The sequence below is a fragment of the Palaemon carinicauda genome, chromosome 1 (genome assembly GCF_036898095.1).
Source record: "Palaemon carinicauda isolate YSFRI2023 chromosome 1, ASM3689809v2, whole genome shotgun sequence".
NCBI lineage: Eukaryota > Metazoa > Arthropoda > Malacostraca > Decapoda > Palaemonidae > Palaemon > Palaemon carinicauda.
Genome location: NC_090725.1, coordinates 48,952,193 through 48,966,519, shown reverse-complemented (window position 1 = coordinate 48,966,519; position 14,327 = coordinate 48,952,193). Strand labels below are relative to the sequence as shown.

At 45.2% G+C, this 14,327-nt stretch overlaps 1 protein-coding gene across 1 annotated transcript in view; it reads left to right on the top strand.

The window, feature by feature from the left end:
* Positions 1–14,327, top strand: part of LOC137648106 (45 kDa calcium-binding protein-like) — a 94,491-nt gene that overhangs the window by 14,823 nt on the left and 65,341 nt on the right. The window contains exon 2 of the mRNA XM_068381043.1: positions 7,366–7,562. Within this exon, the coding sequence (XP_068237144.1) occupies positions 7,397–7,562 (166 nt within the window). The 5' untranslated portion in view covers positions 7,366–7,396. The remainder of the gene's footprint in view (positions 1–7,365; positions 7,563–14,327) is intronic.

Sequence of the window (14,327 nt, the reverse complement as noted above, 5' to 3'; positions counted from 1 at the left end):
TAGCTTTGTCGCTCGTGCAGAAGGACACCCATGACTTGGTAGCGTCCTCTGCTCGCAAAGGGACTCCTTCGACTTCTTTTTCTGCAAGACCAAGGATAGACACTCCGGCGTCCAGGTTTATTCCGCCCTTTCGTGGCAGAGCTCCCAGCAGGGGAAGTACTCGTGCCGAGGGAAAGAGAGGAAAGAGGAAAGGAGCCAAGTCCTCACGTGGCAGAGTCTGACTGCCCGCAGCTTCAGACAGCAGTAGGTGCCAGACTCAAGAACTTCTGGCGAGCCTGGGAGAAGAGAGGCGCAGACCAACAGTCTGTGAGGTTGCTCAGAGAGGGGTACAAAATTCCATTTGTACACAAACCTCCTCTAGCGACTTCCCCCATCGATCTCTCTCCCAATTACCGAGAGGAATCAAAGAGACAAGCCCTGAAACTAGAAGTGTCTCTTTTGCTAGAGAAGGGAGCGGTGGTGAAAGTCTCGGACCTTCAATCACCGGGGTTTTACAACCGCCTCTTCCTAGTACCGAAGAAGACAGGAGGTTGGAGACCGGTGCTAGACGTCAGTGCTCTGAACGTCTTTGTCACGAAGACAAAGTTTACCATGGAGACCACGAAATCAGTCTTAGCAGCGGTCAGAAAGGGAGACTGGATGGTCTCTCTCGACCTAAGAGACGCATACTTCCACATCCCCATTCACTCAGATTCCCAACCTTTTCTGAGGTTTGTTTTCGACAATGTGGTGAACCAGTTTCGGGCCCTGTGCTTTGGCCTAAGTCCTGCTCCTCTCGTGTTTACGAGGCTTATGAGGAATGTGGCAAAATTCCTCCATTTATCGGGAATCCGAGCCTCCCTTTACTTGGACGACTGGCTTCTCAGAGCCTCGTCCAGTCATCGCTGTCTGAAGGATCTGCATTGGACATTGGATCTGACCAAGGAATTGGGACTTTTGGTCAACATGGAAAAGTCCCAGCTGATTCCATCCCAAACTATACTGTATTTAGGGATGGAGATTCGCAGTCCAGTTTTTCGGGCTTTTCCGTCTGCCCCCCGAATAGATCAAGCCCTGCTCGTAATCCAACGGATGTTGAAGAGAGAACGTTGCTCAGTCAGGAATTGGATGAGTCTAGTAGGAACTCTATCATCCCTGGAGCAGTTTGTCTCGCTAGGAAGGTTACACCTTCGACCTCTCCAGTTCCATCTAGCTTTTCACTGGAAAAACGACAAGACGCTAGAGGCGGTCTCAATCCCGATTTCCGAAACAGTAAAGGCATGCCTGCTTTGGTGGAAAGACAATATCAGTCTAAGAGAGGGACTTCCCCTATCAGTTCAGAAACCAAACCACGTTCTATTCTCAGACGCATCGGATTTGGGTTGGGGTGCGACCCTGGACGGTCGGGAATGCTCAGGTCTGTGGACCTTAAGTCAGAGGAGCATGCACATCAACGGCAAGGAGCTTTTGGCAGTCCACCTGGCCTTGATGAACTTCGAGAGTCTCCTTCGAAACAAAGTGGTGGAGATCAACTCGGACAATACCACAGCCTTGGCATACATTTCCAAGCAAGGAGGCACCCACTCCCTGACACTGTACGAGATCGCAAGGGACCTGCTCATTTGGTCAAGAGATCGAGGCATCTCCCTGGTAACGAGGTTTATCCAGGGCGACTTGAACGTCTTAGCAGATTGCCTCAGTCGGAAGGGTCAGGTAATTCCTACAGAATGGACCCTCCACAAGGACGTGTGCAAGAGGCTTTGGGCGACTTGGGGTCAACCCACCATAGACCTCTTTGCAACCTCGATGACCAAGAGGCTTCCAATCTATTGCTCTCCAGTCCCAGACCCAGCAGCAATACATATAGACGCTTTTCTTCTAGATTGGTCTCATCTAGACCTATATGCATTCCCACCATTCAAGATTGTCAACAAGGTACTGCAGAAGTTCGCCTCTCACGAAGGGACAAGGTTGACGTTAGTTGCTCCCCTCTGGCCCGCGAGAGAATGGTTCACCGAGGTACTTCGATGGCTGGTAGACTTTCCAAGAAGTCTTCCTCTAAGAGTAGACCTGTTACGTCAGCCCCACGTAAAGAAGGTACACCAAGGCCTCCACGCTCTTCGTCTGACTGCCTTCAGACTATCGAAAGACTCTCTAGAGCTAGAGGCTTTTCGAAGGAGGCAGCCAGTGCGATTGCAAGAGCGAGGAGAGCTTCTACCATTAGAGTATACCAATCGAAGTGGGAAATCTTCCGAGACTGGTGCAAGTCAGTATCTGTATCCTCGTCCAGTACCTCTGTAGCCCAAATCGCTGATTTTCTCTTATACCTGAGAAGGGTTCGCTCCCTTTCAGCTTCCACGATCAAGGGCTACAGGAGCATGTTGGCTTCGGTCTTCCGGCATAGAGGCTTAGATCTTTCCAACAATAAAGATCTACAAGATCTCCTTAAGTCTTTTGAGACTTCTAAGGAACGTAGTTTGGCTACTCCTGGATGGAACTAGACGTGGTCCTAAGGTTCCTCATGTCAGACAGGTTTGAGCCTTTACATTCAGCCTCCCTGAAGGATCTCACTCTTAAGACTCTTTTCCTAGTGTGCTTGGCCTCGGCTAAAAGAGTCAGTGAGCTTCATGCCTTCAGCAAGAACATCGGTTTTTCGACAGAAAAAGCCACTTGTTCTCTTCAACTTGGTTTCCTGGCCAAGAATGAACTGCCTTCTCGTCCTTGGCCTAAATCTTTTGATATTCCTAGCTTATCAGAGATCGTAGGCAATGTACTAGAGAGAGTATTATGTCCCGTTAGAGCTCTTAAGTTCTATTTAGCTTGTACTAAGCCTTTACGAGGTAAATCTGAAGCGTTATGGTGTTCGGTTAAGAAACCATCCTTACCTATGTCAAAGAATGCTTTGTCATATTTTATCAGATTTTTAATACGAGAAGCCCATTCCCACTTGAGTGAGGAAGACCGATCTTTGCTTAAGGTTAAGACGCACGAGATTAGAGCTATAGCAACCTCCGTGGCCTTCAAGCAAAATAGATCTCTGCAAAGTATCATGGACGCGACCTTTTGGAGAAGCAAGTCAGTGTTCGCGTCATTTTACTTGAAAGATGTCCAGACTCTTTACGAGGACTGCTAAACACTGGGTCCATTCGTAGCAGCGAGTGCAGTAGTGGGTGAGGGTTCTACCACTACACTTCCCTAATTCCAATATCCTTTTAATCTGTCTCTTGAAATGTTTTTAATATTGTTTTATGGGTTGTTCGGAAGGCTAAGAAGCCTTTCGCATCCTGGTTGATTTGGCGGGTGGTCAAAGTCATTTCTTGAGAGCGCCCAGATTAGGGGTTTGATGAGGTCCTGTTGTATGGGTTGCAGCCCTTGATACTTCAGCTCCTGGGAGTCTTTCAGCATCCTAAGAGGATCGCTGGGCTCCGTGAGGAAGACAGACTTACAAGGCAGAGTAATCGTCTAAGTCAACTTCCTTACCAGGTACCTATATGTTTTGGTTTTGTTATATTGATAACTGTCAAAAAAACTCTTAGCTTATACGCTGTAAACTTAATTAACTCTGGTCTCTACCCACCGCTTGGGTGTGAATCAGCTATTATATATTCACCGGCTAAGTTAAATATTTAAAAATGATATTTTAATTATAAAATAAATTTTTGAATATACTTACCCGGTGAATATATAAATTAAAGACCCTCCCTTCCTCCCCAATAGAGACGCAGCGGGACGAGAAGAATTGAAGGGTTTGTTTACATGCAAGAGTGGTATCTGGCCGACAGTTGGCGCTGGTGGGCACACCCGCAACCTTCATAGCGATCGCTTGCGAGTTTTTTGAGTGTGTTTTCTGTCGAGCCGCAGAGTTGCAGCTATTATATATTCACCGGGTAAGTATATTCAAAAATTTATTTTATAATTAAAATATCATTTTGCACCATGCACTAATTTTAGCCAAATCAAGAAGGTCACCCCTTAGAACAGAGGAACCCAGATCTTGTGTTGTGTTCTGACGCCTCGGACTCAGGGTGGGGAGCAACACTGGGCAAGTTGGAAGTTTCGGGGCTGTGGACAGAGGATCAGAAGAGCTTCCACATCAACCAAAAGGAACTGTTAGCAGTCCTGTTGGCCCTCAAAAGCTTCGGAGGGTCAGTTTTGAACAAAGTGGTGCAGGTCAATGCTGACAACACCACAGCATTGGCTTACATTGCCAAGCAAGGCGGAACCCACTCGAGGTCCCTTTACGAGACTGCGAGGAGTCTTCTCATCTGGGAAAAGGAGAAGAATGTAATCCTTGTAACAAGGTTCATTCAGGGGGAGAAAAACGTGATGGTAGACAGCCTCAGCAGGAGAGGTCAAGTTCTGTCAACAGAATGGACACTCCATCAAGAAGTCTGCAAGAGCCTATAGTGACTTTGGGGTCGTCCTTGTATAGACCTATTCGTGACCTCGAAGACAAAGAGGCTAGGAACTTACTGCTCCCCAGTGCCAGATCTCGAAGCTGTCCACATAGACGCTTTCCTGTTAGACTGGTCCAATCTGGACGTGTACGCATTTCCACCATTCAAAATCCTTTACAAAGTGATGCAAAAGTGTGTGTCACACGAAGGGACCAGATTGACTCTAGTGGCCCCCTTTTGGCCCTCAAGAGAATAGTTCACAGAGGTACTGGAATGGATGGTGGACACTCCAAGAAGCCTTCCGTTAAGAGTAGATTTACTCAGACAGCCCCACTTGGAAAGGTACCATCAAAGTCTCCAAGCTCTTCATCTAACTGCCTTCAGACTATCAAAAAACTCACAAGAGCTAGAGGTTTTTCGAAGGAGGCAGCTAGGGCTATTGCAAGAGCAAGAGGGACTTCTACCATCAGGGTTTATCAATCCAAGTGGGAGGTTTTTAGAGAATGGTGCAGAGTCAACTCTGTTTCCTCGTCTAGTATCTCTATAGCTCAGATTTATATCTTCGAAGGAAGCGCAATTTTTCATCCTCTACCATCAAGGGATACAGGAGTATGTTAGCGGCCATATTCAGGCACAGAAACTTGGACCTTTCGAATGATAAAGACCTACAGGAACTTCTCAAATTGTTTGAAACATCAAAGCAATGGCACCAGGATTCACCAGCTTTGAATCTGGATATAGTCCTGAAGTTCCTTATGAGTGACAGGTTTGAGCCCTTGCATTCAACTTCATTTAAAGGCCTCACGATGAAGACTCTATTTTTGGTTAGTTTGGCGACAGCTAAAAGAGTCAGTGAAATTCATGCGTCTAGTAAAAACGTTGGCTTTCGAGATAACAAAGCTATCTGCTCATTGCAGTTAGGCTTTCTCGCCAAGAATGAACGCCCTTCTCAACCTTGGCCCAAGGCTTTTGAGATTCCGAATCTTTCGGATGTGGTTGGCGAGGAGTTTGAGAGAGTCCTGTGCACAGTAAGAGCCCTGAAGTTCTACCTGGACAGAACGAAAGAGTTGCGAGGCAATTTGGAAGTTCTTTGGTGCTCGGTCAAGAAGCCCTCGTTACAGATGTCAAAGAATGCCCTTTCATTCTTCATCAGACTTAATAAGAGAGGCTCATGCACATTGCAGTGAGGCAGACCTCAAGCTTTTAAAAGTCAAGACACATGAGGTTAGAGCTGTAGCAACTTCAGTGGCCTTCAAGCAGAATAGATCGTTGCAGAGCATTATGGACACAACCTTTTGGAGGAGTAAATCTGTGTTCACTTCACACTATTTGAACTGTGTCCAGACTCTTTATGAGGACTGCTACACTCTGGGACCATTCATAGCAGCGAGTGCAGTAGTGGGGAAAGGATCCACCACTACATTCCCATAATCCTAATACCCTTTTCTTCTCTTGGAACTTTTGTATTTTTATGGTTGTTTGTGGAGATTGCAACAGTCTTCTGCAATCATTGATTTTAGTCAGGTGGTCAATTTGTTCCTTGAGAGTGCCCAGAACACGGGTATTGGAGGAGGTCCTGTCACAAAGAGGTATTTACACCGGTTTGATAGCTCCTAGAGGTCTTCAGCTCCCTGGTAGGATCGCTGGATCTCATAAGGAAAGCAGACATAATGAGGCAGGAAATCATTAAAGTCGGCTTCCTTATCAGGTACGAATCCTTAAGCTTGTTTTATTAACTCTTAAGTAAAATTCCAACAATGTTGGCTGTCTCTGACCCTCCACCAAGGGTGTCAATCAGCTATATATATAACTACCGGGTAAGTCAGATGTTTAAAAATTATATTTTCATTACAAAATAAGTTTTTGAACATACTTACCCGTTAGTTATATATAATTTAATTCCCACCCTCCTCCCCTCTAGAGACTATGGGCATGGAAGATCTGAGGAATCACGGAATGGTTCCAGGTACTTCGCTAGAGGGTGCACAGGTGGTACACCTGGCTACTAAATCGGCGATTGGAGCGAGTTTTGAAATTTCTGCCGTGACGTCAGGGACGTAAGCTATACTGTATACTCTTCCTATGTGACCTCTTGGACGCCTTCTTTTTCTTGGTGCCAAAGCGCACCCACTGCACCACGTTCTATGACTCGCACTCCGGACACGTGGCTGTAGGAGAACATAAGCTGCCCCTACACGATGAACACAGAAGATATGGGTAGGAAGGGGTATGGAATGAACACAATGGGTCCACGTGGGGATCGCGTAAGACACAAAAGGGGGGTCGGGGACACAAAGGGTCGCACTGGGTAAGGAGAGAGCGTCGAGATGTTATCACGACGCGACCAGAGAACTTACTGGAGATCGAGAACTGAGCAAGCATGCTCTCTGACCTGGGGATAGCCTCAGGGTGTGTTCCACTCCACCTGAGGTTACCCCTCATAGAAAACAGGACTAAGGTAAACTACACAAAACTCTGGTTGGTTGGGAGGAGATCTCATATACTCTTAAGAAAGTAGTTCGAGGTAAGTATTGTTAGGAAAAATACAAATTACTTAAAATTTGTGATTTTATAATGAAAATATCATATTTGTTGACCTTTGCAGCGGAAAATTGTAGACACGTGAGTTAGGTGAAGTTTACCCTAGGCAAAAATTTAACAAAATTCAACTTATAAACAACTTCGTGGAACATATCAAGTTTGTTAGTTGAGGACTTTCTGTATCCACATTAGAACATTAAACTTGAGTCTCATGCCTAAGGTCGAAAGTGACTAGTTTAGGTGACTTACAGGTAGGTAAACCATACCTGCGTCACCATTCGGTAGTTATAATTACCTCGTTAACGATTCAATGTCCTTTGAATCTTGAGGTGAAGTCGTACTCATATTTAGAGGACTCCAGTTCATGTAGCTTGGACAAGTATAAGTTACTCTCAAAATTTTTATATTTGTTAAGATTATTTTTATAATTTTGTCTTTTAATTTTCAGGTAATAATTGAAATCCGAAACACTGCTCAGAATGTCTGTGTTGATGGTTCTGCAACTTTTACAAAGAGGTGTGACACAAGTGGGAATCAGTATGCGACTTCATGCCCGTCTTAGATTGTGGGTAGGCTTGGCAGCTGTCTACTTAATCTTCATGGGCTTTGTTTATCTCCTTCAAGTCCCCCTGAGATCAAATACATGTATGTAACTCTTGTCATTGCATAAGTTGCTGCCTTATTTATTATTTGAAATTATTATGAGCTTATAAAAAGTTAATTAGACTCTCTTAAATGTAATTCTGCGAACAAACTACAATCCTTCCTTCTTTCCCACTGTTATCCCCACATTAAGGGGTTGATTGCTTGGTGGGCCCTCTCCATTGCCTTTTATCAAAGGCATCCTTTTCCACCAAACCTCTTTTCTCCTTATGATTGACCTTATCTCACCATCTAATTCTCTGCCTCTTTCTCAATCTCCCCCCTCCCCCCACAGGATCGTCTCAAGCCTTCCTCACTCCCTTCCCACCATCCATCCTTAACATGTGGGCACACTGTATCAGTCGTGACACTTATCACCATTGTAATCTTCACTACGCCTGCCACTCTTATTTTATCATTTTCCAATCTTTCAAGCAGTGCTATTCCTATTATCCACCTCAGCAATAATTCTCTGTTCTCCAAAGCATTGCTTCCTTTTTTTGTCTTAGAGCCTGTGTTTCCAATCGAGACTAGAATGGTGTACAGTACAGTAATTCAGATAATATGCCAGCTACTAATGCACGGATGAGAGATGTATTCCAAGTGACCTTTTAATATTCTGACCAGGATGCATGCTAAGTTATAAAATCCCTCATAATTTAAAGTTATTCCTTGGCACATACAAACCTCTTGTCCTTTTATTTTTGAGTTTGCTCCTACATGTATACAAATCTTAGGAGTATATCTTCAATGCAAGCTAGAATGGCCATTGAATCTTTTACAGGGTGGGTGATGTAGTTAGCAAAAGGTAGGTGTGGGGAGACACTTGCCTATTTGGCTGTATAATGTCATTTTTGTCTTTCCTCATTAAGAGTATGGACATACTGTACTACAGTACTGCTAATTTACATACACATATTTTGAATATACTGTATAACTCACATTAATATTTTGTTAAGGATGTGTTTGGTAATTAGAGGCATACATTAAGTCTCACACTATCGTTTCTATACCAAGTAAATTCACCTCTCATCTTAGTGTCCTTCCTGATTGCTTATCAATTTAAGTAACATTTACCATAGAATGATCAAGTGCAACTTCAAGTGGTAAATTAGATAAGTTAAGCTGCAGAAGACCTGCAATCTTCTCTCTAATAAAATGTTATTTTTATAATAAAATAAATTTTTGAATATACTTACCCGGTGATTATATAAGCTGCAACTCTGTTGCTCGACAGAAAACTCTACGTTAAAAATCCGCCAGCGATCGCTATGCAGGTAGAGGGTGTACTTCAACAGCGCCATCTGTCGTGCAGGTACTCAGTACTCAATGTAAACAAAGAACTCAATTTTCTCCTCAGTCCACTGCGTCTCTATTGGGGAGGAAGGGAGGGTCCTTTAATATATAATCACCGGGTAAGTATATTCAAAAATTTATTTTATTATAAAAATAACATTTTTCAATATTTAACTTAGCCGGTGATTATATAAGCTGATTCACACCCAGGGGGGTGGGTAGAGACCAGCAATAAATGTTTACATTATTATGAGCTAAGGATTTTTTATTTCATTTTAGCAGTTATCAAAATAACAAACTTAAAATAAATAAGTACCTGGTAAGGAAGTCGACTTGAACAATTACTCTGCCTTTTTAAGTACGTCTTCCTTACGGAGCCTCGCGATCCTCTTAGGATGCTGAGCGACCCCTAGGAGCTGAAGTATCAAGGGTTGCAACCTATACAACAGGACCTCATCAAAACCTCTAATCTAGGCGCTTCTCAAGAAATGACTTTGACCACCCGCCAAATCAAGTAGGATGCGAAAGGCTTCTTAGCCTTCCGGACAACCCAAAAACAATAATAAAACATTTCAAGAGAAAGATTAAAAAGGTTATGGAATTAGGGAATTGTAGTGGTTGAGCCCTCACCCACTACTGCACTCGTTGCTACGAATGGTCCCAGAGTGTAGCAGTTCTCGTAAAGAGACTGGACATTCTTAAGATAAAAAGACGCGAACACTGACTTGCTTTTCCAATAGGTTGCGTCGATTATACTTTGCAGAGATCTATTTTGTTTAAAGGCCACGGAAGTTGCGACAGCTCTAACTTCGTGTGTCCTTACCTTCAGCAAAGCTTGGTCTTCCTCATTCAGATGGGAATGAGCTTCTCGTATTAACAGTCTGATAAAATAGGATAAAGCATTCTTTGACATAGGCAAAGATGGTTTCTTAACTGAACACCATAAAGCTTCAGACGGGCCTCGTAAAGGTTTAGTTCGTTTTAAATAGAACTTAAGAGCTCTTACAGGGCATAAGACTCTTTCTAGTTCATTTCCAACCATACGATAAGTTTGGAATATCGAACGATATTGGCCAAGGCCGAGAAGGCAGCTCGTTTTTGGCTAGAAAACCAAGTTGTAGAACATGTAGCCGTTTCGGATGAGAATCCGATGTTCTTGCTGAAGGCATGAATCTCACTGACTCTTTTAGCTGTGGCTAAGCATACCAGGAAAAGAGTCTTTAAGGTGAGATCTTTCAGGGAGGCTGATTGTAGCGGTTCGAACCTGTCTGACATAAGGAATCTTAGTACCACGTCTAAATTCCAACCAGGTGTAACCAAACGGCGCTCCTTCGTGGTCTCAAAAGACTTAAGGAGGTCCTGTAGATCTTTATTGTTGGAAAGATCTAAGCCTCTGTGACGGAAGACTGATGCCAACATGCTTCTGTAACCCTTGATAGTGGGAGCTGAAAAAGATCGTTCTTTCCTCAGATATAAGAGGAAGTCAGCTATTTGAGTTACAGAGGTACTGGTCAAGGATACGGATACTGACTTGCACCAGTTTCGGAAGATTTCCCACTTCGATTGGTAGACTCTAAGGGTGGATGTTCTCCTTGCTCTAGCAATCGCTCTGGCTGCCTCCTTCGAAAAGCCTCTAGCTCTCGAGAGTCTTTCGATAGTCTGAAGGCAGTCAGACGAAGAGCGTGGAGGCCTTGGTGTACCTTCTTTACGTGTGGCTGACGTAGAACGTCCACCCTTAGGGGAAGTGTTCTGGGAACGTCTACTAGTCATCGAAGTACCTCGGTGAACCATTCTCTCGCGGGCCAGAGGGAAGCAACTAGCGTCAACCTTGTCCCTTCGTGAGAGGCGAACTTCTGCAGTACCTTGTTGACAATCTTGAACAGAGGGAATGCATATAGATCTAGATAGGGACCAATCTAGGAGCAAGGCATCTATATGAACCGCTGCTGGGTCCGGGATTGGTGAGCAAAATATTGGGAGCCTCTTGGTCATCGAGGTTGCGAAGAGATCTATGGTTGGCTGGCCCCAGGTGGCCCAAAGTCTCTTGCATACATCCTTGTGGAGGGTCCATTATGTTGGAATTATTTGTCCCTTCCGACTGAGACAATCTGCCATGACATTCAAGTTGCCTTGGATGAACCTCGTTACTAGTGATATGTCTAGACCTTTTGACCAGGTGAGGAGGTCCCTTGCGATCTCGTACAACGTCAGAGAGTAGGTCCCTCCTTGCTTGGAGATGTACGCCAAAGCCGTGGTGTTGTCCGAGTTCACCTCCACCACCTTGCCTTGAAGGAGAGACCTGAAGCTTTTCCAGGCCAGACGTACTGCCAGTAGCTCCTTGCAGTTGAAATGCATTGTCCTTTGACTCGAGTTCCATATTCCCGAGCATTCCCGACCGTCTAATGTCGCACCCCAGCCTACGTCCGATGCGTCCGAGAAGAAAACGTGGTTGGAAGTCTGAACAGTCAGGGGAAGACCCTCTCTTAGGTTGATATAGTCCTTTCACCAAGTCAGACAAGACTTTATCTTTTCGGAAACCGGGATCGAGACCGCTTCTAGCGTCTTGTCCTTTTTCCAGTGAAAAGCTAGATGGTATAGAAGAGGACGGAGGTGTAGTCTTCCTAGTGACACAAATTGATCCACGGATGACAGCGTCCCTACCAGACTCATCCACAGCCTGACTGAGCAGCGTTCCTTCTTCAGCATCTTCTGGATGGATAGCAGGGCTGGGGGCTGATCGTCTTGTTCAGCAACGTCCTCATCAGAGGGTTCCTCATCCGAAACTGATGAGGAAACGGCAACGGAGTGGGCAACGTCTGACTCGCTGAATCCGGTCGCACTGGTGGATACGTGACGGAGCCGGACGCAATATCATGGAACTGCTGCACAGTCTGTGAACTGTCAACAACCATGGGTGCGCGAGGAAGCACAGCGTCAACCCGAAACTGTCTAGACCGTCTGGGTTGTGCAGTCAACACCCTACCGGGTTGCTGAGGTTGACGCACTGCGTCACAACAAGTCACCTCTGCTGGTTGTTGAACGTCCTGAACGTCAACAACCACCTCCGAGCGTCGCTTAACGTCAACGTGCGGCTGGCAACCCACACTGGGTCGCATCGGTGGAGGAACTACCTCAACTGGCAGACGCGAGTAGGTTAACTCAGCGTCAACAGGGCGCACAACCGACCGGTTGGAAGGTTGTTGGCCAGAAGGTTCTTCTCCGCATTTAAGTCCTCTATCAAGGACGCAAGCTTGGACTGCATGTCTTGCAGCAAAGCCCATTTAGGGTCTACGGGAGCAGGTGTGGCAACAGACGGGGTTAGCGACTGAGGCGGAACCGTTTACCATCCCTGAAAGCCTTGTTATGCGTGACATAATAGTACAGCAAAACTTCAAAGGCTCGACAACAGCTGAGAAGTTGACCTGTAAACAACTTGGAGCGTCTCCTGGCTAGGCGCCAGGGAGAGTCTACCAGAATTGAGAAGTCTATCTGGGCAGAGGCATGAACTCCCAAGCCGAGAACTTCTCTCGTGTCATATCAGACTCTCGCTCTATAAACCAGTTTAAAAGAAGGGAAAGCAAAGGCTGTATCCCCCAAACTCCTCCTGGTGAAAAACCAGTCGCCTAGCCAACGTAACGCTCTCTAGGAGAGCGAGAGAGCACTAGCTTAAAAACAACGGCTTCGAAGTAGCTAGGCTTAGTGTAAGTTCTGACGTTTAGGCGAACGAGGAGCAGCAGTTACAAGATCCGGACGAAGATCCTTAAAAAAATCATCATGATTTAATTAAAGTCCATAGGAGGCTAAGCAGCTTAAGGCTCCTCTCCATCTGACAGAGTCCTCAAGGGAATATCAGTAGGAGGGAGAACAGCAACTTCCTCATCTACAGGAACCTTGTCCGATAAAAGCTGAGTCTCTCACTGGTGCATTAGTAGCGGACCAGAACGCAACGTCATGTAACTGCTTGACAGTCTGTGAACTGTCAACAACTGAACTGTCAACCACAACAGGTGCGTGAGGACGTACAGCGTCCACTCGAGACTGCTTTGACTGCCTAGACTGAGCAGTCAAAACAACTCTAGAATGCGGAGGTTGACGCACAGCATCAAAACAAGTCAACTCCGATTGTTAGTGAACGTCTAGAACGTCAACAGGAGCATCAGCCAGTGGCCTAACGTCCAAATGCGGCTGAAAAACCACACGAGACCGCATCGAGTGTGGTTCTAAACAACCTGACTGACGTGACTAAGCTACGCCAACGTCAACAGTAAGCACAAAGGAACGTTAGGTTGGCTGAAAGCCAGGATATCGATGAGATAAACGGCTAGACTCAACGGACTAATCGGCAGAATAGTCTTCCATAAGGGAGGCAAGCATATACTGCATGTTTTGCCATACAACCCCTTAAGGATCAACGGAAATGGTTGTGGTAATAGACGAGGGTAACGTCTGTGACCGCAACACTTTGCCTACAAAAAAAGACTTTCGGAGTCTGTGTTACGCTTTTGTTAGGCGGCGAGCAGTTATCCGATGACTGCATAGGGTCAGAGCTGTCCTAATGGCTGTAACCAGGACGCTGGACCTGTCCTGAAAGGACTGACTTTCGCTTAAGGGCTTCGAAACCTTGTGACAGGTTTCTTATGCGAAAAGCCTACGGATGGCGAGGAGAAACAACGTCTCTCTCGTCTTATGGTAGGGGAGATCTTGGTAAGAAACACCCGATACCATAGAGGGAAAACGTCTGTTCGTTGGTCAAGGCCTCTCGAACCCATAAGTCTTTTGACATTACTTCTCCCCTGGGCTTGGGAGCTTGCAAGAGGTCCCGGACTAGGTGAACGACAGGCACGAACAGACGAACCCTTGGACACAACACTGTAACACTTTGCGCCTCGGACGCAACACTGTAACACTTTGCGCATATCACTTTATCTCTTCGATTTTCTGTTTTGCACTTATTTCTACCTGAAACACGCAATTCTACCCTTCATTAAAAGGTAGTAATTGCGAAATTAGTCGTATAATGCAAGCTCATAATACCAGCAAAAAACAGAAAACATATTTTAAGATAAAAAGAAAAATCAGTGGCTGGGAAAGAGACTAAACACTAGTTCATATAACTACGTTTTCAATCTCTCACCGCACATAGCCTGGGGACGAGAATAAAAACCTAAAAACGTTTTATCCTTCCTCCCCGTACAGAGACTAGGGACGAGAGTAACACGAGAACAACGTTACCCGCTTGAACGGAACGTTTTCTCTCCTCTCTCTCCCTCCGTCTCTATCTCTCTCTCTCTTTCTCTCTTGATTTCGCACCTAAGAGAAGAGCCCAATTATATATCGTCAAAAAAACATGTTATTTGACTAAAGGAAAAAACTGAAAGGTTTTTCCAATAAAAAGTTCCTTTAAATTAGAATTTAAAACATTTAAGCTAAGAAAGAATGAACAAAACGTCAGAATCGATTTACTCTTACTGC